The sequence below is a fragment of the Natrix helvetica genome (genome assembly GCF_964273705.1).
Source record: "Natrix helvetica genome assembly, chromosome: 6".
Lineage (NCBI taxonomy): Eukaryota > Metazoa > Chordata > Lepidosauria > Squamata > Natricidae > Natrix > Natrix helvetica.
Window position 1 is genome coordinate 56,854,656 of NC_138553.1, and position 27,315 is coordinate 56,881,970.

At 37.9% G+C, this 27,315-nt stretch overlaps 1 protein-coding gene across 3 annotated transcripts in view; it reads right to left on the reverse strand.

Annotated features, from left to right (window-relative positions):
• Positions 1–725: 725 nt before the first annotated feature.
• CNTN1 (contactin 1) overlaps positions 726–27,315 on the reverse strand; it is a 410,973-nt gene continuing 384,383 nt past the window's right edge. For 2 of the 3 annotated variants that reach the window (XM_081957447.1, XM_081957446.1), the window contains exons 20-25: positions 15,494–15,728; positions 14,366–14,469; positions 12,105–12,291; positions 11,389–11,501; positions 10,115–10,271; positions 7,795–8,028 (exon numbers count right to left, since the gene is read on the reverse strand). In XM_081957447.1, coding sequence (XP_081813573.1) covers positions 7,817–8,028; positions 10,115–10,271; positions 11,389–11,501; positions 12,105–12,291; positions 14,366–14,469; positions 15,494–15,728 — 1,008 coding nt within the window. In that variant the 3' untranslated portion in view covers positions 7,795–7,816. Of the gene's footprint in view, positions 3,995–7,794; positions 8,029–10,114; positions 10,272–11,388; positions 11,502–12,104; positions 12,292–14,365; positions 14,470–15,493; positions 15,729–27,315 lie in introns of those variants that run through there. The other variant, XM_081957448.1, reaches the window with a different exon arrangement.

Genomic DNA, 27,315 nt, shown 5'->3' on the forward strand with positions numbered 1-27,315 from the left:
ATAGTAGTTTCCAGTCAGGTCCTCTCTTTTCAGGCGGGAACAGAGAGAGACCTGACTGGCTGAAGCACTGGCCAGCTCCCCTTTAAAAAGGGAGCTGCCAGACCTCTCACTCAGTGGATTCCTGTACTTGACCAAATAAAGAGCTGTTGTTATCTTAGCCTTTTGTGCCTTTCATTACCCAATCTAACAGTAAGTGAGCTATCAGAAACAGGTTAGGAAGGAGCAAGTGAATCTGGGAGGCCAGTAAAGGAGGCCTAGTGCCTGGAGACCAGGTGTGGTAGGATGCGGGTAGGGAGTGGGGGAAAGCAACTATGGGGATCTCAAGGAAGCATGAGATATCTCAGTGGCTTGGGGGAGAAGTTGGGTGATCGAAAGCAGGTAGCCTCTTCCAGCACTAGGCTCCCTCACTGTCATACCACCCTGAGATACCTCATGTACACTTAACAACCTGTGCATTCAATTAACAAATGATCCATTCATTTAATATGAGCCAATCAATAAATTATTGAGTTACAAATGTAATTTGCAGGGTCTGCTACATTTGTAACTTGAATATTGCCTGTAGTGCATTCTAACCATTGCACCACCAGGGCTCCTAATTAAAGAATTAAAAAAATTGAGATAATTGAGAAATATATGTATTAAATCAGTAACATTAAAGGAATTATTGATTAATCCATATGTCACAATAATAAGTGTCACAATAATAAGTGTCTATGACACTTTATTTCTATGAATCATGTGCTTTTCCCCTTTACACCTCTCGTATACAAAGGAATCTAAAGGCTCTGGAAAAATCAAATGACAATAATTATATCTGGAGTACCATTAATACATTTATTTAATTATAATTTATTTTTCGACCATAAAATGAACAAAGTATAGTTCTGGTCTATTCAAGAGTAAAGAAAATGATAAAAAGTAACTTAAAAAATATTTACCGATATCAAATACCGGTAATATCAATATTGCCTGAAATACAAACAAACAAGCAATGTATCTATATAAACTTTAATTAAGAAGCTTGGGTTATAAACCAGATGATTAGTTGTGCCAATAACTGTTGGTAACTGAGTATTTCAGTAAAATTTGTACAGCTGTATAGAACAATGAAAATCTGGGATTAGTTCATTAGTCTGAGCGATGAAATGTTGCTCAAATATATTGCAGCTTAAATTAAATACATGTGCTTTGATTTTTCAAATTTTATCCATGCAAAAATATCTACTTTTGATATTTTTATCATGTGTTAAAAATTCAATAGGCAGACATGCATTTTGGCAAAAAAAGAGAAAGAAACAAAAATTGTGAATGTAGGTTATATAAAAGATGAGATACCTTGCATAAAAGTGAACCAAATCAAAATATATAGAAGACTCCCAAAGACATTAGTTTTTATGCATGAGCTTTAGTTTCTTCAAATAAGTATATAATTATGAATAACATTTATGAATCTTCTAACATTCAGTTAAAAGAAATTATTCTTTGACCTACTGTTTAAAAAGTTTCAAACTAACAAAAGTAAAATGGTATTATTGATATTTTGCATGAAGAGTCTAGAGTTTTAAAATGTAAATATACTGTATAATACAAAGTCATACAAATTAAAGAACAAGTGTAAAGTACTGACAGATCTATTCTTGCTTCACATGGACGGTATCATTATGGGAATCTACAGTATCAGTTCTAAAAAGTTAAATTCTATTTCTAAAGCAGCTAGCAAGGCTCTGATAATAAAACAATGACTCCAAGCTTATAATTCTGGAAGCATCAGACATTTGCACTATTAATTGAGCCAATGATTTAGTATAACTTGAGCAGCTTTTTTTCTTTTGGTTCATATCAAATTCTCAATACACCATAGTTTCTGAAAGAAGTAAGTTTTCCTTTAAATTTTTTTAATACCGCATAGAAACAGTCAGAACAAAGACATTATTTATCTTTTGTAAGAACCCTAAATTTGAAAAAATACTTGAAGGAAACAACAATTGAGCTCTAGTTTTGAATTGTAATGAATTTATCTCTTGGGATAATTAAATAGGGAAAACTGGATTAGGACATTACAACTCTTATTTACAACTCTAGGAAATAAAACAATGTTAATTCATTGGAAAATGCAAAACATTTTCCTCCAGGTTGGCCTTCAGAAAGAAAGCAATATGTGTCTGAGAGGGAAAAATCTCCTTTCAGATAGATTTTGTTAACTGCTAATCTGTTTTCTTTTTACTGCATAAAAGTAAAAGTTATTACAGCATTTGATTTGATTTTTAAACACTATTTTAAATACTATATTCATGTCAATATTTATGCAATCAGCTAATTACTTCTCAAATTTCCATATTTATAATGAATTAATAAAAATAAGGTGTCTGCAATATTAATATCTAAATTATGCATTTGGATAGAAGTCAACTTACTCAAAATGTTGCAATTATATTTAGATAAAATACTAAAAGTAAATTTATTTATATAGCTATTGTGGGAAGAAATATCCATTTGGTTCAGTTCCAATCTGGGAGACAGACACTAAAGACAAAATGGAAGTTGGAGGCTGATTAGAAAGAGGGGCCATTTATTGATGAACAGGACCACATGTTTGTGGTTCTGGTGCAATTGACAAAATGGAGTTGAGAGTGGGGGCTTTTTATACCTTCTTTTTGGCTTTGCACTTGAGCTTCTTGTTCCTGTTCAAGAACATGGATTCTATTGGCTATTGTCAGACTCCCATGGGGTCATGTAGGAGCTATATAGGGGTCATAGCTGGCTCTATAGGCAAATACAAATCCTAGGTGTTTGCCTGAGCTACGTTTGGTTGAAGTTTGGATGGCTGAGGGTGTTGCAATAATTCCTATTGTGGCTTAATGGCTTTTGTCCTGTTTTGGATCTTGGGTGAGGGCTAATCCTATCACTCTGTCTTTGCTCAGACTTTGCTGCAGGGAATTTCAAAATATCCTATCTTGAATGGATTACCAAATTTGCATTTCTAAAAGCTGCCTCCTCAGTATCTGCTTGGAGGCAGGGAGCTGGGCTCTGAGTTTCTGTCTCCCTTGAGATTTTTTATTTCTCTTTTAGGGGAAATATTTTATTCTGCCTTTTAAAATATTCCTCAAAATATTTCATTCTTTGGGGGCGAGGGCTTCCCACACTACTAAGATCATTTACAGCAAAATAAACTTCGCTATGACTGAAATAAATCCCACTTGATTTGCATTATTTAAAATAATATGTTGAGTTAAATTCCCATTATATAATTAAGGTACTGGAATCCTTTGCTGTTAATACTTATTAATGGATCCAGAAATAAAGTATTTCACTCCATAACTTGCATTCTAGTGTTTGCAATCCACTTCAAGTACAAAAGCTGTAAAATGAGTACAATGCTTTTGCTTTGACTGTATCTTTAAAAACCTGAAAAGTCATAAATGACAGGGGCCATTAAAAACAAACGCAGTACACAAAACAGATAGGATAGTACATACAGACATAGTTGCTTCTACATATACCACATACAATCAATTTTTCAATCTCTATTATGTTTTCACAATTTATTCTGAAAGTTAAAGCACCTATGTGTGGTGATTTTGTTTTTACTATACAGCTTACATTATTAGATTTAACACTACACTGTAACTTGCCCCATTGGACTGAATCATGCAACTGTTGCAGATCAGCAGAAGTGTTTTATAAGGCATAATTGAACATGTTAAAAAGTATTCCTCAAACTTTTAAAACTTGAGTTGCTTGATGAAGGAGTTTCTGGGTGTCTCAGTCCTTGAAGTTCCATAGTTAAGTCAGGAAGATAATTTACTTGGAATTATGATTGGCTTAGGACAATGCCTCAAGAAATTGAAAAAAAGAAGAATTTCTTTTAGGTTCAATCCTTTGCACTAAACTGAAGACATGTTCAGGTACATTCAGAATTCCAAAAAGATAAGGATACCAAGGGCAGGCAACAATAAACCAAGACAGCTAGGTAATATTCCAGCAGCAGCTCCTGGAAAATCAAACAGGTTTGCATTTTATACAAAGATTGAAGATTAAGCAAGACTACAAGTAAAACAGATATATTCTAAAGCAGTGATGGTCAAACTTTTTCTAAAGGTGTGCCAAAACTGTGTGTGTGTGCTATTGTGCATTGTGTGTGCCCACCCACCTGCACATGTGCAAGTGACCCCCCCCCCTACCTGTGAATGCACAAGCCACTCCCACCTGCACATGCACAAGCAAACACCCCACCCCTGTGCATGCACAAGCGATTTTTGCCCTCCCTGGGTTTCAGGAAAGCCTCCATTCTCAAACTTCCGGTTGGGCCGTTTGGCCTGTTTTTCGCCCTCTCTAGGCTCCGGAGGCTTTCCTGAAACCCGGGGAGGATGAAAACTGCATCCCCCAGCCCTCCAGAAGGCCAGAAATCAGCATGCGTGCCTGAGATGAGGGCTACTGTGCTGGCAAATATGGCTCCACATGCCATAGGTTCACCATCATGGTTCTAAAGATTCTTCCCCAAACTGTATTCTCTTGTCCTATTTTAAATATGTTATATTCATGTTTCTCCTCATTAAGGTTTATTATTTTGCCTCTGTGTGATTTCAAATTAGTTTTACTCCTGACAACTACACAGACAAGTCCCTGCAGTTTGTTTTTTTGACAACATTTTTGGGAAGTGGTTTCTAGGGCTCAGAAGAGTGACCGCTCCAGGATCAATATCAATAATGAACTATCAATATCAAATTGTGAGTTTTGGATTTTTCTTTTCCTGAATTATAATATCAGTAGCAGAACATTGCCAAGATTTATATCTAAACATTATTATACCATTAATATTCTGAAAGATCCTCAGTTCCTTAGAAGAATGTGGACCCCTATCAAACTGGAGGCTCATTATCCAACATTACACCATTATTTTATAATCTGTTCACATAGTTTTCTCAATAAAATAAAGTACAATAATTCTATCCCATGTAATATAAAATGATGTCTTCACTAATTTGTCCGAGGGAATATTATTTTGTTTCCAGCATTGGGCAAACGCTATTCTAGCTGTGTTGAGCAGATGTGTTAATATGCACTTAATTTTCTTTGTATATTTCCCTTTGATTATTCCTAGTTCAGGTTTGTCTTTTATTTGTTCTCCTGTAATTTCTTGCACCCATTTCCAAATTTTTGTCCAATATTTTTGAGTTTCCGGGCAGGTCCACCACATGTGATAAAAAGTCCCTTGTACTTTTTTACACTTCCAGCAGGTCGGTTTCATGTGTGGGTACATTTTAGCCAATCTTGTTGGTGGTAAATGCCAATGATAAAACAACATACAAGTCCCAGGACTTGCCCAAGATGCCTGGCCGCCTGAAAGCACGGGCGCGGGGGAGGGGAGCTTACACAGTACAGCTGGCGTCTTTGACAAGTTCGGGGACCTCACAAGGCCTTGCAAGGTCCTGGACTTGCCCAAGATGCCTGGCTGCCTGAAAGCACGGGTGCAGGGGGGAGGGGCAGGGGGAGCTTATGCGGCGCAGCCGGCGTCTTTGACAAGTTTGGGAACCTCGCAAGGCCTTGCAAGGTCCCCGGACTTGCCCAAGATGCCTGGCCACCAGAAAGCATGGGCGCGGGGGGGGGGGGCGGTTACGCGGCACAGCCAGCGTCTTTGACAAGTTTGGGGATCTCACAAGGCTTTGCAAGATCCCCGGACTTGCCCAAGATGCCTGGCCGCCTGAAAGCATGGGCGCGAGGGCGGGAGCTTACGTGGCACAGCCAGCGTCTTTGACAAGTTTGGGGATCTCACAAGGCTTTGCAAGATCCCCGGACTTGCCCAAGATGCCTGGCCGCCTGAAAGCACAGGCGTGGGGGCGGGAGCTTACGCAGCGCAGCTGGTCTCCTAGGACCTCCTGGGTGCTGGCCACACCGCGCAAACTATCGTCCATCTCCCCGTGCTCAGAAAAGCAGCTCCGGGAAGGTCCTTTGGTGGCGGCAGGTGTCCTAGAACCTGCCTGCTAGCAAAGGATTTACCCGGGCTGCCTTTTCTGAGCATGGGATGGTATTTTGCGCCGGCCGCGCTGCATCCCCAAGCCCTCCCGTGCCGCATTCTGCTGGAGCCAGACGGCAGCAGCAACAGCAACAGGAGGAAGCCAGAGGCTTCCCTGGAGGAGCCGAGAGCCTTGAGAGAGGGTGAGTGCAAGCAAGTTCCACCTGAGGGAAGGCGAGAAGGCGCGGGGAGGGAGCTCAGGCGGCTGCCACAAGTTTGCTGCGGGGACTCTCCACTCTTGTCAGTTTTAGAGGGGGAGGGAAAGAGGCGGAGAAGGCGCCTCGGCTGCGACTTGGTCTGCCCCGGTCTCACGGGTTGCCCTAAGGTTTGGCAATGGTGTCTCTATAGTAACGCCACAGCTGCGGCGCTCTTTGAATGGGAAGCTACACGCCAGCAGCAACAGCTCCCAAGCAGCCGCCTGGTTCCTCTTGTTGCCTGCGTCTCTCTGCGCTGTTCGGCTTCCTCTTTGTAGCCTACCCTTTTTTCCTCCAGCTTTCTGTTCAAGGAGCAGTTTCCTGCCAAGGGTGAGCCCCCGGATAACAAAATGTGACAAACCCTGCCTGTAGTAGTAGGGAAACCTCTTAAATGTGTGTGTGCGCGACAGAGAGACAGAGAGACAGAGAGAGAAGGAGTGTGAGAGAGTGAGAGGTGTCATCATCAGTGCTAGAAAAAATGGGGTATACAGAGAGAAGGAAGTGGAGGAGGAGGGTGATGACTGTGTGGTCCTTGGTGCTCTCTGAGCTTGCTTGTTTTCTTGCAGATGTTTCATTACCCAAACCAGGTATTATCATTATCATCAGTGCTAGAAAGAGTGGGATATAGGATTGAGAGGAGGAAGAGGAGTGGGGGGGGAGGGAGACGATAGCGGGGTCTTTGGTGTTCCCTGAGCTTGGTGGTTTTTAATTATTTTTAGAGAATTTTTATTTATTTATTGTTTATAGAATGTTTATTACAAGAAATGTTATTCCTTTTTGCAAATGTTTTATTTGTGATGCAATATGTTGCTTTTAAGTGTACAGGTTGGTGCATGGTTTATGTGTCTCAAGGTGGCTGCTTTTCTATGGGCAGGCCAGGTTGGTGCAAGGCAGCTTTGCCAGATTTTGTGAGTTTCTGTGTGATACCTAGTTGTTTAGGTAATTGTGAGGTGGTTGCTGGTTCTGTGAGCTTCCTGGCACTGTCTTTTATAATTTCGCACAATGCCTTGATGGTTTTTATTCCAGTGGCTTTGTCTTTCCTGTTCTTAGGGTTAGGGAAAAAAAAACTGGTTTCATCTGCAGTCTTTTGGGGGGAAATTGTTATTTTTTGGTATTTTCCTGGCACTGTCATAGTTTGTATGTGTGGGTGTGTAATGTCCCACAGTTATCTACAAATTAATAATGATCAAGTACTAATAATATTTCCTTGTACATTTTAGTGATCTTTCCTTACATAATTGGTGTTTTCTTTCATACTTTTAGATTTCTAATTGCTGTTTCTGTTCGTTAGTTGTTGTGGCCCAGCCGGTGCCGGTGCCGCTGCCACCAGACTCCAAGAGTGATAGTCCCTACGAGTCAGCTCCAGAGGAGATGGGCGATCCTGGACAGGATTCGGAGGCTGAGCAGGGATCCGAGAGTCTGGTCGGCCACCAGCGGACTCCCGATGCCCTGCCTTGGAGCAGCGGGGAAGAGTCACGTGACAGTGACTCAGGACTCAGCAGGGAGTTTCTAGACGCCCGTTACCGGCGCGCCCACAGACGCAAGGAGCGTGGGCGTAATTATAGGCGGTAAAGAGCTCTCAGGTGCTGTTTGGGCGGCGCCCTTTTTAGGTTATAAAAGGGTTGACTCTGGAGACATCCTTCGCAGCAGTCAACAAAGGACTTATGCCAGAAGCTCTAGTCTGGGATCCTGGCAAGCTGGATAGCTGCTTTTGTGTTCTGTTCCTGTGAGTTTTGTCTTGGTGGCTTGCTGCCACGGAACCTCTTGTCTGTTCGTGTAATAAACCTTGTTCCCTTGTACTGTTCCGGAGTGTGTGTGCTGTGTGGGCAACGGAGGAAGGGGGGTCAGAACAGTTAGCAATTGATAAAAAAAATCCCACGTGAAAAAGTATTCGAAGCCTTCTTGATTTTAATTGTCAATTTATTCATTCCTGCACATTCTAATATTTATTCATTTTCATATCTTTGTTTTTTCCACTGTTGTGCAAACACAATTCCAACAGCTGTTAATATGTGTAAAATTAAATATGTATTTATTCCTTTTGAAATACAAGTAGTAAGTAGCAAGCTACTTACCTTCTGTAAGTAGCTCTTTTATTGTTTTGTGTACTTATTTTAATCTTAAGTAGTAAGTGCACAAAATAATAAATTTCCTTTTTTATATCTTCTTTTTGTAGATCATCCATTGGGGCAAAGAATTCAGTGACATCATCTTGGCCACTCCCATCTGGTCACATGGCCGGCAAGCCACTCCCACAAAGGAGGCCACACCCACAGAGTAGGTTCCAAAATTTTTTGAAACCCACCACTGCCTCTTCCCATAGGAAAAAGTGCCATCCCGTTTGCAAATAGTGGCCCTCTAATGTTAGTATTCTTTTATTTTTTAAATTTATGCAATCCCTAATCCATGTTAATGCTGCTGCTTTGTAATAAAGTTCCCAGTCAGGGAGTCCCATACCACCTCTGCTTCTGTCATCCTGTAGAACTTTCAACTTTATCCTGGCTTTCTTCCCTTGCCATATAAATTTTAATATAATCTTGTTCAATCCAGTAAAAAAAAAATTCTAATTTTATGGGGATTGTTTGAAATAAGTATAATAGTCTCGGTAATACATTCATTTCTATTGCTGCTATTTTCCCTAATAGTGATAGTTGTAGTTTCCCCCATAATTCTAGATCTTTTTTTTATTTGTTGCACTAATTTTGTATAATTATTTTCTTTTATAGTTGAGCAGTTTACAGTTAGTCATATTCCAAGATATTTAACTTTCTTTGTCACTTTCTTTGTCCTATAATGAATACCAAATTTTGGATTGTGCAGAGATGGACAAGTTAACACTAAAATTAAAAGACAAAGAAGAGTCAGAATATTATGAAATTTGGAACAATTGGTACAAATGGTTGCAAAACAAAAATAAAATTAATTAAGCTGAAAAACAATATATGTGCAACTCCGCTACAATATATATATATATATTGTATTCGGGTCTTTTCCCGTGTAAGGTTGAGATTGTCTTTGCAACGTTTCGGCAGGATCTCACCTGCCATCTTCAAGCTGTGGGCTTAAAATATATATGTTGTATTTGTACTGATAAATAAATAAAGGGAGACTAGTATAGATCTATTTCGAGCTAATTAGCTCTCATCAGCTAGCCATACCCTTACTGGGATTTGAACCTGGGCTGTATTATATCTTAGGCGGGAGTCTTAGCCACTAAGCCACAGGCTCGCCTCCTTATCAGTGTGTATAACTGTGTATAAAGGTTTATAAACATAGAAGTGAAATAATATTTACATGTACAGGTATGATGACATAATAATGTTGATATAATGACTGTAAGATGTTGTAGAAGGAAAATAATAATAATAAAAAAAAATCAAAAATAAAATAAAATGATATCTTTGTTATTGCCCCTAAAATGATCATCCATCTCCAATACCTTCTATATTGCTGCAATATAGGTGCCTACTTTTTTTTAGCTAAGATGACCCTCACACTTCCTGGGACTCTGCTAGTGGCTTCACCCCCAGCATTGTTTGTTTGGCCCTTCCAGGAACAACCCCACAATAAGGAAGAATAGCAAGATTTGGGGAAGGGGATTGTTAGTGAAAAATTGCTAATTTGCTTCTCTCAACCACTAAAATGTATATTTATGATATATTAACTATTTGAATAACTAGAAAACAAAATATTTTTTGTTAGACAATTATTTGAAAATAAATGACTACTGTACATATTTATTTATTTATAGTTCATATTTCTTGATCAATTATTTCCATCATATATAAAAGACACAAGGAAACACTATTAAAATTTTAAATCTTAAAGTTGGCTAAATATTAAAATATTTAAACTATAGAAAAAATAACATCTTTCATACAATTTCATTTTTTCATAGACATACCTGGAATTTTTACGTGAGCTATTTCTCCATCTCCCCCTTCACTGTGGACCCGAACTTCAACAATGTACTGACCTTTAACTGGTGCAGGAACTTCTATATAGTGATTACCGGTCTTAAAGAGTGTACCATTAAATTGACCATCTGGTCTATAGAGCACCTTTTAGAGAATAATAAAAAATAGCATGGCAAGGTAAGTTCATAAACATCATCCAACAAATTAATACTCCAGGTCATTATAAAAAAAATCAAGGCAAAATATTTATAAATGCTATCTTGAATCAGTATGATATTCCATTTTTAATACATTTTTGTAAATAAAAGTGAAAAAGCTTCCACTCCCTTTTTAAGGCTTAGAGAGAGAACATTAGCAAATTATATTTAAGTAACCTGTATATTTAAATTTTCTGTTGCTTCTATGTGTAAGTAGAGCAAGTAGTAATAGGCAAAGAAACAAGCTCTACCAGGAAATCCAATCATTAATTCCTTTATAAGATCACAAGGAATAGGAAACAATGATGGTATTACATACAAACCACATTAGCCAATTACTGTTATGAGAAGTAAACAGAAACAGTTCCACACTTCATATAAGGAATTATATAAGATGGAAGCAATCATGCCCTGTCTCTTTTATGGTTCATTCTTTTTCTGTACTCTATTGTTCCTAATGTTTCCTTCTTGCTAAAATGAAGGAAGTACCAAATAGATTTCCTAAGCAATAACTGCTTAGACACTGCAAGGGATGTCCAACCTTGACAAGTTTAAGACCTATGGACTTCAACTCCCAGAATTCCCCAGACAGCACCCCTAGCCTACACTGATCTCCAGTCTGCTTCCTTTTTTTCCACCACTGAAAAGAAGTGACATGCATGTCATCATATAGAAGATGAATCAGCGCTGAGCATAATAGATACATACAAAAGCTGATTGATTACTCTTACACTTATTAGTGGAAAAAATAAGAACTCATAGTTATGTTTATCTGCCTTATAGCTATTTTTATATCTTGTCAAGGGTGCATGTTAGAAGATAATTTCTAAGAATTAGCTGAATTATCAGTATTATAGATATTGAGAGAAATTTCATAAGATTCCTGTATTCACTGGAACCAAATTTAAGTTTGCTTTTTATGGTCTAAGATATCCTTTCTTAAATATCACTTAACTCTCTTCCTTTTAAATAGCAATTTACTTTATGAACACACAATTCAAATAGGGCAACAAAACAGCCAGTATTACCCAGTTATGCCCAAAAGACTTAAATATCAAGCTTACTTTATATCCTTTCACAGTAGATTCATTGGACTGTGACTTAACATGCTCCCATGTGATGATGTACTTTGAACCGGACCTTACAGCATTAATAATTCTTGGTTGCTGCCTTGGAGCTAAAAAAAAATAGCATATCCCTTTATTCTATACCAGTACAATTAAATTTTATAAACATTATTCTCTCAGTCATACACATTCGTCTATTTATGTCCCCAAGTAAAATTCACAAATGGTATTATCTACTATCTACTTCCCATTCTGAATTATACAATTATGCATAGCTTCCTCTTGCTTAAAAATTGTCATTAAATCTTATGCAGCTACTGTCCAGCATTTGCAGACCACATCACAGTGATCTATGGACATAAGCAAAACTATGCAGCCAAGATGATACTGTTACAGGAACTAACAACTTTACACCAGAGGTCTAAGTATCTACCAATATGCATAATTTACCAGCAATGACTGAGAACATTTAGAAAACTGGCAACTCCATATGAAAAAAAAAGTTAAAGGTAATTAAAACATTACAATATCCACAAATCAGACATGGAATATTTCAAACTGCCAGACATTTTACATTGAGCTCATCCTTGAGCAAGGAGTTTTAAGACAAATTGTGTTGTCTGATGAAGTCTACAGATATAAGTCTCCTTTATTCTATGTCCATCTGATGTTATCTTTACTATTTAGATCCATCTCCTACTTTAGATGCTTACGTGCTTTTTCTGTAACAAAATCCAAAGGATAAGTGTAAGGTCCAATGCCAGCTGCATTGAAAGCTGCCACTTTTGCATAATATTTTGTATAAGGTTTCAGGTTTTCTAACATTACTGAAAAATTCTGACTGCTCACTTGCACTCTACTTGCAGCTATTTCTTTTTCACTGCTGGACCAGTAACTGATCTGTAAAAATGAAAAAAAAGTCAAATGTAAAAGAAATATATATTTGGAATAATTACTCCTAATTATTTCAAAATCAATGGAAACTTACATTTAAAAACATACCAGTTTTCAGAACTAACTCAACAGGAGCAACAGAGAAACTGAGATTTTCAGTCTGTAAGGACCTGCCCCACTGCCCCAGCTGGTCCCTCAGGAAAGCAAGACTCTTGGCTCCATTGAGTTGAATTAAAAAAACTTTAACTGAGAGAGTGTGGTTGCAGTAAAATCAGGTGAAATCTGAAAAAGCCCATGCAAAGTACAAAGCAATTCTTTCATCCCCAACCCCTTGGCCAGTCCACCAACAGCCAATGTGATGCTGCAAGGTTGTTTTGAGAACTCTGAGGTGTTAGGCAGATAATGGTTCATTCTCATGATGACCTTGAAACCAGGCTGGAACAAGTGGGAGGCAGTCTGCTCTGTCTCTGAAGACAAACCCCCTCCCTAATTACCAAACAGTTACAGCGAAAACAAAAGCATGAGAAAAATGCCAGCAAGCCATCCTTCCCACCCCCACCCCGCTTCTAACAGAATGGCAGACAAGATTTAGACATGACACAATCATCCAGGTCATGGTTGTCCCAAAGATGCTGTTCAAAAGATAACTTTTTCTTGTTCTTTTCCTTGAAAACATTTTGCTTCTTATCCAACAAGCTTCTTCAGATCTGAAGAAGCTTCTTGGATGAGAAGCAAAACATTTTCAAGAAAAAAACTAAGAAAGTCCATTTGCCTTTTAAACAGCACCTTTGGGTCATAGAAACTGGTATTCTGGAATACTCCATTTACTCCCAGCAACTCCGCTATTTAGATTGAATTCTTTTGGAGGAATCACTTTAGTGGAATCACTGCAACCTTGGTAGAGGCATGCATGAATGAGCAGAGTGATTGGGGATCTTCTCAAAGCAAGAGCTGGAGTTGTTGGGAGAAAGCTTTAAGTCACTCAAGGCTTCCTTAAGATAGAATGAACACTGGGAAGTGATAGCCAAGGGGAAATGATTTTCACTCCAGGGATATATTCAATTTGCCAGGTAAGTAATTGTGTAAGATTTCCTGCTTCTTTGATATTTGGCTAAGAGATTCCAGGTGAGTGAGTACAGGAAGTCCTTGACTTACAACAGTTCGTTTAGTGACCATTCAAAGTTACAGTGGCACTGAAAAATGTGACTTATGACCGTTTTTCAGTTACAACATTTGTAGCATGCCCATGACTATGTGATCAAAAATCAGTTGCTTGGCAACTGATTCATATTTATGACTGTTGTGTCCCAAGGTTATGTGATCACCCTTTGTGACCTTTTGACAAGTAAAGGCAATGGGAAAGCCAGATTTACTTAACAACCAGGTTACTAACTTACCAACTGAAGTGATTCACGTAACAATTTTGGCAAGAAAGGTTGTAAAATGGGGCAAAACTCACTTAACAACAGAAATTTTGGCCTCAATTGTTTAAGTCAAGGACTACCTCTATATTTTCCTTTTAAAATATTTTACTGATTTATTAGTACAACATCTCAGAATTGATGGGGAGTAGAAAATTTGGTTTTGGCAGGTTGACAGGAGAAAAAAGTTTGTACATTTAAGAGTTATTCCTCCTCCTAACAGTTGTTTCAGGTTCAGAACAGGTTGACTCATATCCCTAATGTCTCCTTTTGCTACAGGACTCATAGTGGTTTGTACTAATCCTTTCAGTAAGGCATTGCAGATAAAACCTCTTGTATTTAGCATGTCTAGATGTCAAGCAATTTCTTCTGAATAATGAGAATAGGTCATAAGTCAGAAGCTACTTGTGCTTACCATTATTGCATTTTCTGGTAATTGTTCGTTTGATCATTTATGAATCACAATAGAACTTTTATATAGACAGAAACTTCAGGAATAGTAAAGGCAAAAGTATACAATTCTCCAAAACTATTCTTGTATTTATAATCATTTCAAACTCAGATACACTTTTTGACTATAAAAATAAATATGAATACAATATCATGTTCAGTTTTTTGTATCTTGTTATATGAGTAAGAGAATGCATTTTTAAGCTTACCTCATACCCAGTAACAGCTGGATTGAAAATGTGCTCCCAGGAAACAGATACTTCCGTGGATGACAGAACTTTTATTTTCACATTTCTAGGTCTTTCAGTAGGAGCTGGAAAATTGAACAGAATATTAATATTGTGAATCCAATATTCTGAGTAATGTAGAATAAATAATGAAGGATTTCCAATTATTTCATTTGATGTTTTCTTTGGCACCATGGTCAATATTTCTTCCAGTTTCTTCCAGAATAAATGCAAACAGTTTAGGTGTCCTATAGTTTTGACTTTACTAGGTAATTCATCACATACATACATACATACCATACACAGACATAGACACACACACATACAAATTAGTTTTTTGAATTGCTTGTTGCGTTTTGATTAATTCAAGATTAGCTAAATTAAACAGATGCTGCTGCTCTATTTAAATATTTTAAAAAGAAAATATTAACCTATTTGTGAACACAATTCACTGAAGGCAGTTTAATGCCTATAAAAATTCATTTGTGACAGAAAGATCAATGCTCTTCTAAAGATCCTTTTTAGCAAGTTGAAACAATTATATATTGGATGAAAATTTTCAAATAAAACTGAATAATCTTGTATGGAAAGGTATTTAAGCTAACTTTTTATGCTAGTGATTTTATTATATTTAGAATTTTAGTGCATTTCCAGAGATGCAGAAGCTTGGCCTGCATTATGATATGCTCAGTAAATAATAGAAAATTGATTTTTTTTATAAAGAAATGTTAATTAGCCTGAGTGGCCTAACAATCTGAAACTTTTATAATACATTGATTTATTTGATACGCACTTAAAACATGAATTATCATGTTATCACTTAAGACATGCACTTTCCTGAATTTTGCTTTCTTCTCATGGCAAACATCCTTGGGCTCAGTTCTGCTTTCAATTCATCCAAGAAAAATGCATTTTCTGATATTACAGGTCAGAATTGACTCAGATGATATGTGAGCAGTCAATGTGCTAAAAAGGCTGCTTGGGTCAACTTAATCATCTTTGGAAATAGATCTTAGGAATTAGACTGTTTACATGAGAAGTCTTTTTAGTACATTACAGCAAGCATAACAAAACCTACTCTTAACTTTCATCGCACCATCTTTTACTCACCATCTTCTGCCGAATAGATAATAGCAGTAAGACTAAAAGGTCCTTCCCCTTTGTTATTAAATGCTTTCACCTTTACTTGATACTTTGATGAAGGAAGCATTGATTCATCCTTATGGACATACTGACCAATTTCAGGTTGAGGAACTATAACACTTTTCCAATCATTTTGATCAAAGGACTTGAAAGCGACCACATATCCAAAATTATTACCAAAATGATATTCTTTTGGCAAAGGCTATAAGATAAAACACAATAATTATGCATTCTTTTCATTTTTGTTCTTTGTTTGAGTGAGTATAAATAAGATTTCAATATTATCGTCTACTAGGAGTAATGTTCCCATGAAGATTCTAAATAAGGAAATACATTTTTTTCCTCAAGGCTTTTCAGGTGGAAAGTTTCTAGATTGTCTTCTTCTTTCTCACAGATAATCTGAAACCAGATTAAAATCACAGATCAAATACTTTCTAAATATAAAATAACTTTTATAAAAGACCTTCTACAATATCAGCCTATATAGTTACCGTCATTTTTATCCCTTCCCTCACTGTTAGCCATTATCTCATAATATATAGATTTTGAATGGAAATAGATGGAAATGCCTTTATATAACAAAAAGTAGTATCAATGATTTGTGCATTTAGAGCTGAAGGCACATATCCAGTATAGTCTTATTCTGGATGATTAAGTCTAAATTATTGCAATGCTATGATTTTACCTAAATAAAGTGTGGTACTAAGTGACTTTGTATGACCCAAAATATAATAGGTTCTGTCAGATCCATGAATCTGCCATTCTTCAAGGGAAGAGGGGGCCCCTATACTTCCTCTAGATTTTTCTATCCTTCTTTCCTATATATCCTGTACCATGTAATTAATTGCTTTATAAGCAATTATAAAGCCTAGAGGCCTGGCACTTTCTCACCTTTTGGGGAATGGGTGGGGAGGGAGGGCCATGTGGACTGCATTGAAGCAAGCCTGAGAAAGTCTTCTTATCATTTTCCCAGAGCATCCCTTACAAAAAACATCTTCACACCTGTGGATTGTCCAAATCCACATCAGACGGTTGGGAGGGGATTCTAACTTCTTTTATTCCTATTATATTTCCTTAAGGTCCCCAGATCCTGCTTTGCTTTGCCCAGTTATCACTTCTTTTTCAATAAAAGATCCTTTCGAAATGCAAAGTTTCAAGAGTCTTTACTTCATTGATTCATTACTTCATTGAAAGGGCCAGGCCTTACACGTTCTTTTTAAAAAATTCTACTCCAAAGTTAGGACATATTTCTGTTTGCTTTTTCAAAAATAGTTGAAATAGTTGAATAGTTTGTTTCAAGTTTTTTATTTTATTTTACATATACATATCAATGCCTGAACAGTGTGGCACCTGGGTGTCATACATTCTAATACAAATAGAATTAATAAAACTGATCAGTTATTACATTCAACCAACTTATATATTTCTGATAATAATACATATTTATATTATAGTCTATCATTATTTAATTATTCCATATTTTAATATATTGCTCTCATGCCACTCACAATATTATTTAATTGTACATAATAATACCACCATTCAATTTCTAAGCTTCCCTCTTGTTATTGCTTTTATTTTATTATGTAAAAATGTATACACTAATATTCCCTCTTTCTCTTACTTCTATCTCTATTCTAACTTTTAATCATGTCACCCTTTTATTAAAAGACATTTTCTTTCTATCCTATCTAACTTCTAATCATGCCACCATTCTAAAAAAGAAGGGAAAGAAAGAGAAGAGGAAAAGCAAATCAGAACAACAACAAAGAGGACAAATTCTTTTTATCCATTATCTCTTGCCCATTTCAATACTTTGGTTGTTATGCTTTTTTTTTCATGCCTCCCATATTCTTCTCTTGGATCTTTATCTCTGTCTGCATCTACTTCTTAGCTATTCAATCTAAGTATTTCTCCCATCTCTACCCTCTTCCACTGCCTAGCTTCCAAAATATCTGCCAAGGCCCCTATCTCCCTTTCAAAAGTATCTTCCTGTATCTCCAATTCTCTTTTCAACAATCTTAAAATATTTTCCCCCTGATTTAATTCATCAATCACTATTATTATTATCTCTTCCTTGTCTTCTTCTTCTGTTCACTGGTTCTTCAGTTCAATCTTGCCCTCCATTTCTTCTGTTAGGTCCTCCCTTTTCTGGGCGTCTTGCTCATTGTCCCTTGCATAGTATTTTACATTTTTTTCCATAATCCCCTTAACGCCTTTCTCTATGATGTCCTTTGTGCTTTGGAAAATCAATGCCAGCTCCTTCAAAGTTCCATTCATTTCTTCCTTATAAATTATTTTGTTTTAAAAATCCTACTTTTGTCCAGTAGTACAAGAACCATTTATTCAAACCTAAAGTTGCCCTTCAAGAAGTACACTCATCACAGTTCTTTGTATCCCATAGGTAATCAATCAGTTCCATTTAGATAGTCCCAGAACTTATCAAAAGTCTCTTTACATCCCCTTTACAGCTTCAACCTTCAGGGGTCATGTTAATTAAATAACTTCCTTGTTCTCATATTTGAGTCTCCAGTAGTCATGTGATAGTTAGATATAATCCAATAAATATTTTCATAATCCGAGGGGGTGCGGCCTGAATCTCAGCAACAAGATGTGTTATCTGGGGGGGGGGGGGTGTCTCCGCAGAATCATCAGATTCCCTGCTGTTTGAGGGGATGTTTAACCATAGCTGCCTTGGGGGGGGGGGGCAGTGAAGAGGGGAAGCACAAGTGGGTGTGGTTGGGGAACCCGCAATTCCTCTAAAATGTCTGCAATTTGTTTCCGGACCCAAAGCAGGGAAGCCATTATGAGCTTCCACGCTAAGCAGTTTGGAAAAGCAGTGAAGTGTTTGTCTGGGTGAGATAACAAGATTGCTTGAAAGTGCAACATTCCTGTAATGAATCTTAACTTCCAGTTTAAAATTTTTTTAAAAAGAAAGAGTGGCAGGAGTGGGGGGAACGGGTGTTAGAAAGCTCTCCCCCCCATGGACCAGCAGCGAATAGAAAGACGAAGCCATTAGTAAGACAAAAGGAATGATAGATCTTGAGAACTGTTTAACTGTTTAACGGATAGAAAACAAATTGGAATTCTGACTTTTACCTTGCGTTGTTTTTCTAGTAACTTTTGACTATCTCTTTGATTTGCTTTTGATTTGCTATGAAGCTGTAAATTTAAAGATTTAAATTTAAAGGATAAATATGATGAATTATTTGTTTGCATTGTCATCTAGTAGTAAATAAAAGTTGGCTGAACAAAGCTGGCTGGAAAAAAAAAAGAAAGGTGGCTAAGAAGAGATGGCCTTGAAATATGGCTGATAATACTGAACTGATGATCAAGTCTCTCAAGAAGAAAGAAATTAAGACCAGCTGTGTAAACACAGTGTTGCACTCTTTTGCTACATTAAAATGGGCTGCTGAGAATACCTTTCTGACAGTGCACTTTCTCCCCTCCTTCTTTTATACTGGAAAAAGAAACTTGGACAAACCAGACAACCCATATGAAGGTTTTTTTTCACTTGTCAACTTTTTTCTACGCAAATTTTTATCTTTTCTTTCTTTCTTTTTCTCCGTCTCTCCTTTTTTTGTCTATTTGCAATGAAGTGTGGATTACCATTGTGGAATTAATTTGGGGGCTTTTTTCTTTTTTTTTTCTTTTGTTGGGGTGAGTGCTTTTTTATCAATCCCTCTTTCTCTTGTTTCCTTGCTTCCCCCCTTTTTTTACTACATGTTGGCATTATAAAGTGAATGGATTAAGGTAGCAAGAACCTGAAGACTGGGTCCAAGTACAGGGGTTGGTTTGTTGGAGGTTGGTGCTTAAGCTGCTGTGGGCGACTTCAGGATTACAATCAATCTACTAATTTACTCTTTGGATTATAAAATCTGATTATAACTCAAACACAATATCAGAATCAAATACCAAGATGAAGAAAATAACATCATATGCATCTGCAACAGCTACACCGCCCGATTCAGTGACACAGAAAGTAACAGGCATACCAACGCAACAAGATAAAGCTACCTTGGAGTTAAAAAGTATATTTCAAGCCATACATGTGGATCTTAAGGATCTGAAGGAACAAGTAAACAAAGTAGAAGAGAAAGTGGGCAAGGTGGAAGATGAATTGAAAGAAGTCAAGGAAATGATGGGGAAAAATGAGCAGCGACTGCAGAAAGTGGAAGAAAGAGCAGAAATAACAGAGAAAAAACTGGAGGAGATGGATTATAGATTGACAATTGATAAAAAAAACAAGATGAATCCATCGTATTCTGGGAAATAGAACCATCCAAATTCTACCTAAGATTTCAGAACATTGAAGAGGAGAAAGGAGAGAATTTAGCAGAGTAGATTGCAGAAATTCTCTCAGGGGTTACAGAAATGAGTAAGGAATATATTTTATGAGACTTTGAGAGTACATACATGATATGCAATGAGAAACAACCTGCCCAGAGAGGTACATGTAAGATTTATTTTAAAAAAAACTCTAAAAAATGAAATATTGCAAGCAACAAGAAGTACCACAATTAAATACAGGTCTAGAGAGATAGTGGTATTGAAGCAAATTCCAAGGAAGTTCAAAGAAATAAGAAAAGAATACCACTTCCTGACTAAGAGTCTGATTAAGAAAGGGGTGAGCTTTAAATGGCTGGTTCCAGAAGGGATTTTGGTAAACTGGCAAGAACAAAGGCACAGATTAGATACACTAGAGAAATCAGAATTATTTCATGAATAACATATAGTACCACAGGAGGGAATGCTGGTAAGAGAAGAGGGAGGAGCCAAATGCTAGGGAGCTAAGGGGAAAGATCAAGGGAAGATGGAGAAAGAACAGGAAGTGAAAGCACCAAGAGAAGGAGCAAGGACCAAAGAGACAAAGGAGCAGAGGGAGCTAAGAATGACTAGATAAACTAAACCTATAAATCAATGACATGGAGGAAGAAATAAAAGTAATCTCAGTAAATATAAACAGAGTAAACCCGGCAATAAAAAGAAGAAGAATATTCAACAAATTAGAGAAATTGAAATTGGATATTATATACTTACAGGAAGGACATATTAGAAAGAAACACAGGAAATTTTTGGAACAGGTAAAACTAGGTAAATTAAACACAACTCTAGCTGACCAAAGTAAAAAGGGAATAGCACTATACATTAGAAAGACAACAATCAGATATCATTTTTGAAGATGGGGAGGGTGATACTAATGGTGGAGATAATGATGAATTTGAGAAAGATATTATTAGTGGCAATATAATGAATAGCAAGAAAATTCTGGGGGAAACTACACGAAAAGATAATACAATATGAATATGAAGATATATATATATATATATATATATATATATATATATATATATATATATATATGTGTGTGTGTGTGTGTGTGTGTGTGTGTGTGTGTGTGTGTGTGTGTGTGTGTGTGTGTGTTGTAATTGTACTTAGTCATACCAGGGGTTGTAACACAAATACATATATATATAGAGGGAGGAGTGAGCTCCCTCCCATATTTGGGCATACCAGGGGTTGTAACACAAATACATACCTATTTCCCTGGCTTAGCTGATAAAGGAGGAGAGCCTGTGGTGTAGTGGCTAACAAATCTGCCTAATATGTAACACATCCCAGGTTCAAATCCCAGTAAGGGTATGGCTAGCTGATGACAGCTAAATAGCTTGAAATGAATCCATACTAGTCTCCCTTTATTTATTTATCAGCACAAATACAACATATATATATATATATATATATATATATATATATATATATATATATGTGTGTGTGTGTGTGTGTGTGTGTGTGTGTGTGTGTGTGTGTGTGTGTGTGTGTGTGTGTCTGTGTGTGTTGTAATTGTACTGATAAATAAATAAAGGGAGACTAGGATAGATCTATTTCGAGCTAATTAGCTCTCATCAGCTAGCCATACCCTTACTGGGATTTGAACCCGGGCTGTATATATCTTAGGCAGGAGTCTTAACCACTAAGCCACGGGTTCTCTTCCTTATCCGTTGAGCCAGGGAAATAGGTATGTATTTGTGTTACAACCCCTGGTATGACTAAATATGGGAGGAAGGTCACTACTCCCTCTTTCTGTCCTTCGGCTTATCACAAAGGCCATGCAGGCAGAAAACCATATTTTTATTTTTACTGTTGCCTTTTTATATTTGTGTTGTAATTGTACTGATAAATAAATAAAGGGAGACTAGGATAGATCTATTTCGAGCTAATTAGCTCTCATCAGCTAGCCATACCCTTACTGGGATTAGAACCTGGGCTGTATATATCTTAGGCAGGAGTCTTAACCACTAAGCCACGGGTTCTCTTCCTTATCAGTTGAGCCAGGGAAATAGGTATGTATTTGTGTTACAACCCCTGGTATGACTAAATATGGGAGGAAGGTCACTACTCCCTCTTTCTGTCCTTCGGCTTATCACAAAGGCCATGCAGGCAGAAAACCATATTTTTATTTTTACTGTTGCCTTTTTATATTTGTGTTGTAATTGTACTGATAAATAAATAAAGGGAGACTAGGATAGATCTATTTCGAGCTAATTAGCTCTCATCAGCTAGCTTACTGGGATTATGGTTACTGGGAAAAATATGGTTTTCTGCCTGCATGGCCTTTGTGATAAGCCGAAGGACAGAAAGATGGAGTAGTGACCTTCCTCCCATATTTAGTCATACCAGGGGTTGTAACACAAATACATACCTATTTCCCTGGCTCAACTGATAAGGAAGAGAACCCGTGGCTTAGTGGTTAAGACTCCTGCCTAAGATATATACAGCCCGGGTTCTAATCCCAGTAAGGGTATGGCTAGCTGATGAGAGCTAATTAGCTTGAAATAGATCTATCCTAGTCTCCCTTTATTTATTTATCAGTACATATATATATATATATATATATATATATATATATATATATATATATATATATATATATATATATATATATATATATATATATATATATATATATATATATATATATATATATATATATATATATATATATATATATATATATATATATATATATATATATATATATATATATATATATATATACATACACACACACACACACACTAGGAGACTTTAATGCAATTGTAAATAATGGAATAGACCATAAATCTACAAAGATGAACAAAAAAGATGAACAAAAAGCCAAGGAAAATTCTACCCAAAACATTTTTCATGATGGTGGAAGAATTACATTTGCAAGATGTTTGGAGAATAAGACACCCGAAAGAAAGACAATATACTTTCTACTCAAACAGATACTTGTCTTGGTCAAGAATAGCAATGATGTGGATATCAACAGAGTTAATACTCAAAACATTCAAGATAGACATAGACATAAGCACATGGGCTGATCATAATCCAATAACAATGACTTGGAAGGGACACAGGAAAAAGGGGAGATGAATTTTAAATTCAAGAATATTAAATGAAAAAAGCTTCCAGCAATATATGGAAAAAGAACTGATGTATTTCTTCCAGGAAAATAGAAAGGAAGACACATCATTACAGAATGTATGGCTTCTAGAAAAGAATCACAACAACACATTCCACAATCCTACTCCTTTCTATTCCCCCCTCCCAATTACTACACTAATGAAACAGCATAGGAAATTATAAGAAAGTGTGGCAGGCCAAAGATTCTTAAAGGAACCTCTGCAGGCCTGACAATAAGACAATTCTTAGAGAAAACTAGAATAACTAAAATCTCAGAAAAAATTAAGAAGGCACTAGAAGAAAGAATTAGAATGATGGAGGTAATAGAAGGCATCAAAAGGCAAAAGAAGGGGAAAACACCAGGACCAGATGGATTACCGGCAGAACTGTACCAAACACTACAAGAAGTATTAAGCAGTGTAATGTTGGAACTATTTAATGACTTACTAAGGGAGGCAAAGATACCAGAAATATGGACGGAGGCATATATAACGCTTATACCAAAAGAAGAGTCATATCTACAACAAGTAAAAAACTATAGATCTATTACACTACTAAATGTGGATTATAAAATCTTTGCATCAATAATGGCAGAAAGAATGAAGAGACTTTTAAATGAACTTCTACACAAAGACCAAAATGGATTTCTCCCTAAGAGACAGATCAGAGACAATATGCAAACTGTATTGAATACACTAGAGTACTACAAAGCCCACCCAGAGAACCAAACAGCATTGTTATTTCTGGATGCACAAAAGGCCTTTGATAATGTGAACTGGCAATTTATGATAATGCAATTTCAAATGATGGGATTTGGTGAGGGATTTATAAATACGATCAAAATGATATATAATAACCAATTGGCAAAGGTAATGGTAAATGGTGAGATGACAGGAAAGATAGAGATCATAAAGGGAACTAGACAAGGATGTCTACTATCACCATTATTATTTATACTGACACTAGAGATTTTGAATAGAGGAATATGAAAAAAAAATAAGTAAAAGGGATGAGGTTCAAGAAAGAAGAATATAAATTACAAGCATTCGCAGATGATTTGGTGTTTATTATGGAAGAGCCAATAGAAACAGGGCCAAAACTAGTTGAAATAATAGAAGAATATGGAGAAGTAGCGGGCTTGAAGATTAATAAGATAAAACAAAAATTCTGGTGAAAAATATGACAGAAAAACAGAAAAGAGAGTTGATGGGGAAACTGGACATGCAGGTGGTGAAAAAAGTGAAATATTTTGGTATTCAATTGACATCAGGGTGTGTAACACTAAAGGAGGATGACTATTATAAGGTGAGAAAACAAATAGAAATATATCTGGAAAGATGGAAAAACCTACAATTATCATTGATGGGAAGAATAGCAGTAGTAAAGATGAATATACTACCAAGACTGCTATACCTATTCCAAACAATACCAATAAAATTAGAGAAAAAATACTTTGAAAGTGGGGATGTCAGCCTTCCAAATGTCATGCAGAATTAAATCAGAGTCCAAGGCAGAGCTATCCTTAAAGTTCCAATTTAATAAAACAGACATGATGGCACATCTGTGGAATCCCGAATCTGAAAGCTTCCTCGGATTCCTACCCAGTTGAAAGTTAATGATCTTGTCCCAACACTCATAAATCCATCACATAGTCCAATCTTCCTCTGCCACACTGGCATTTCCACCCATCTAGTTCTGGTCAGATGCAGAGGTACAGAGACAAAGAATGACCTTGATTACTAGAAAGGAATGACAACAACACATTCCACAATTCTACTCTTTACAATCCCCCCTCCCAATTGCCCACTAATGAAACAGCATAGTAAAGAAAGAGAAAGTGTGGCAGGCCAAAGATTCTAAAAGGAATATAACTGCAGGTCTGACAGGCGGCCTCCCCTCAGAAGAAAAAACATTTCCTGAAAAGAGAATAACATAAAAGGTAACATAACAAAATTAACCCCCCCCGGGGGGGACCCTTTGGCTTATCGGGAAACTTATCATGGAATTGTTCTACTAACTTCTCCACTTTTAGGTTCCAACTTTTCACCCAAGTAGTTTCAGATAAAGGGTAACCCTTCCAATGCACTAAATACTGTAAGCAACCCCTATTCAGCCTGGAGTCTACGATTTTTTCCACCTCAGATTGTGTTTCCCCTTCTATCACTACAGGAGGAAAGAAAGCTTGGGTGGGTGCTCTTATGCTGGACCCAATTATTGGCTTCAACAAGCTACAATGAAATTCTGGGTCAATTTTCCCTAGACTTCTGGGTAGACTGAGTTGAACTGTAACTGGGTTACCTATCTTCAATATTGGGAATGGACCTAGAAATTTTGGACCAAATTCCTTACTAGACATTCTTAATCTTATGTATTTGGTAGATACAAAAACTTTGTCCCCCACACAAAAGGGGTTTTGGAGCAAGCAGTGTTTATCAGCTTGCTTCTTGTAGGCTTCTGCAGCATCTGCTAGAGCCTTCTTCGTATTTTCCCATCCTTTCTTTAGTGTGTCCATCCATTCATTCAGAGACATGAAGGTTCTCTAGGCAGCTCAGGCATGGCAACAAATTCCATGCCACTGGTGATCTGGAAAGGAGTTAATTCAGTGCTACTGTGGACCACAGCGTTTTACGCCCCTTCGGTGAAGGGTAGCAAGTCCGACCAGTTGTCTTACTGATAGTCCACATAACACCAGATGTATTGTTCCACCACTGCATTGGCTCTCTCTGCTGCACAGTTCATGCTGGGATGAACCTCTGAGCTCAGTTCTTGTGTGGACCCAATGGATCTCAGGACCACATCCAGAACTTGGCTGTGAACTGGACTCTGTGGTCTGAAATGATCCTCTTGGGCAATCCGTGCAGGCGATAAAAGTGTTTCACAAACATTTCTGCTAATTTCTTTGCAGATGGCAGCCCTGAGCAAGAGCTAAAATGCGCTTGCTTGGAACACAAATCAATAACTGTCCAGATTATTCTATTTCCGCTGCTGTCTGGGAGTTGAAACGCCTGTACACCAGATACTGGTTCAGACGCTTGAGGTCTAGAATGGCTCTACAGCCCCCCGAACTCTTCGGGACCATGAACAGATTGGAATAGTGGCCCCAGCCCCGTTCCAGTGGGGGAACGACCTCCACCGCCCGAATATCGAGCAGGTGACGGATCGCCTGATCCATCAGGTGACGGTGCTCCAGGTTCCAAGACGGAGGGAATGACCTGAAGAGATTTGGAGGGGTGGAGAGAAATTCTAACCTGAGACCGAGGCGAACCGTGGATCTGACCCAAGGATCTGACGTGATTGCGTCCCACTGATCCGCATAATGGGACAGGCGGCTGCCTATGGGACGACTCGGGTTCGAGTCATTTCCCTCTGCAGAAGGGATGACCGCCTCCGCCTTGAAAGGGCTGCGGGGACTGCTGCTGATACCTGTTCCGGTCCTGGAAGGACGACCTAGGGAACTGCCTGTCCGACCTGAAAGAGGAGAAACGCTGGTCACGGCCATAGTTAGAGCCTCTATAAGACTACCTACGATAAGGATGAGACCTAGACTCAGTCTTCTTGTCCTTGGACGGCAGGACCTTCTTCTTATCCTTATTCTCGACCAAAATCGGGTCGAGAGCCTCCCCAAACAGGTCCGGGCCCTTGAAGGGAGTCGCCACCAAGTCCCACTTGGCCTTGTTATCCATCTGCCAGTTACGAAGCCACAACAGGTGGCGTGAGGTAACTGAGGTGGCCAGGGCACTAGACACAAACTTGACTGTGTCCAAGGTCGCGTTGGCGGAGAACTGCGAGGCAGCTAAGATCTTAGTAAGTTCCTGGTGAAGCCGCTCGTCTTGTATCGGAATGCGCTCCTGGAGTTTGTGGAGCCACATGACTGTGGTGCGGTTGAAGTAAGATGCTGCCGCAGCAGACTTAATGGCCCAGGCCGTGGCATTGAAATTTTTTCTCAAGGTAAGCTCTGCTCTCTTATCCTCTGGCTTCAATTTGTCAGCCTCATCCCCGTAAACCACCGGTGAGGAAGCTACCAGTGTAGCTATTGGGGTGTCAATGGTAGGCAAATGAAGGGCCTGCGCAAAAGTCTTCTCCACATTATAAAACCTGCGATCACTGCTCTCCGGGTTAGAGAAATTAGACGGACGTGCCCACTGGTTCGTGAGCACTTCCATAAACAAAGGGGGAGCAGGAATTTCCTCCTTGTTGGTGGCCGTGTTGGAAAACATGGCCATATTGGGATCCCTAGGAGGTGGCACAGTGGGATCCCCAGTCCCAATTTTGGTAGTCTTTCTAGCCTTGTTCAAGAGAGGTTTGAACATGGCAGGAGGAAAAAGGCCCGAGGATCGAGG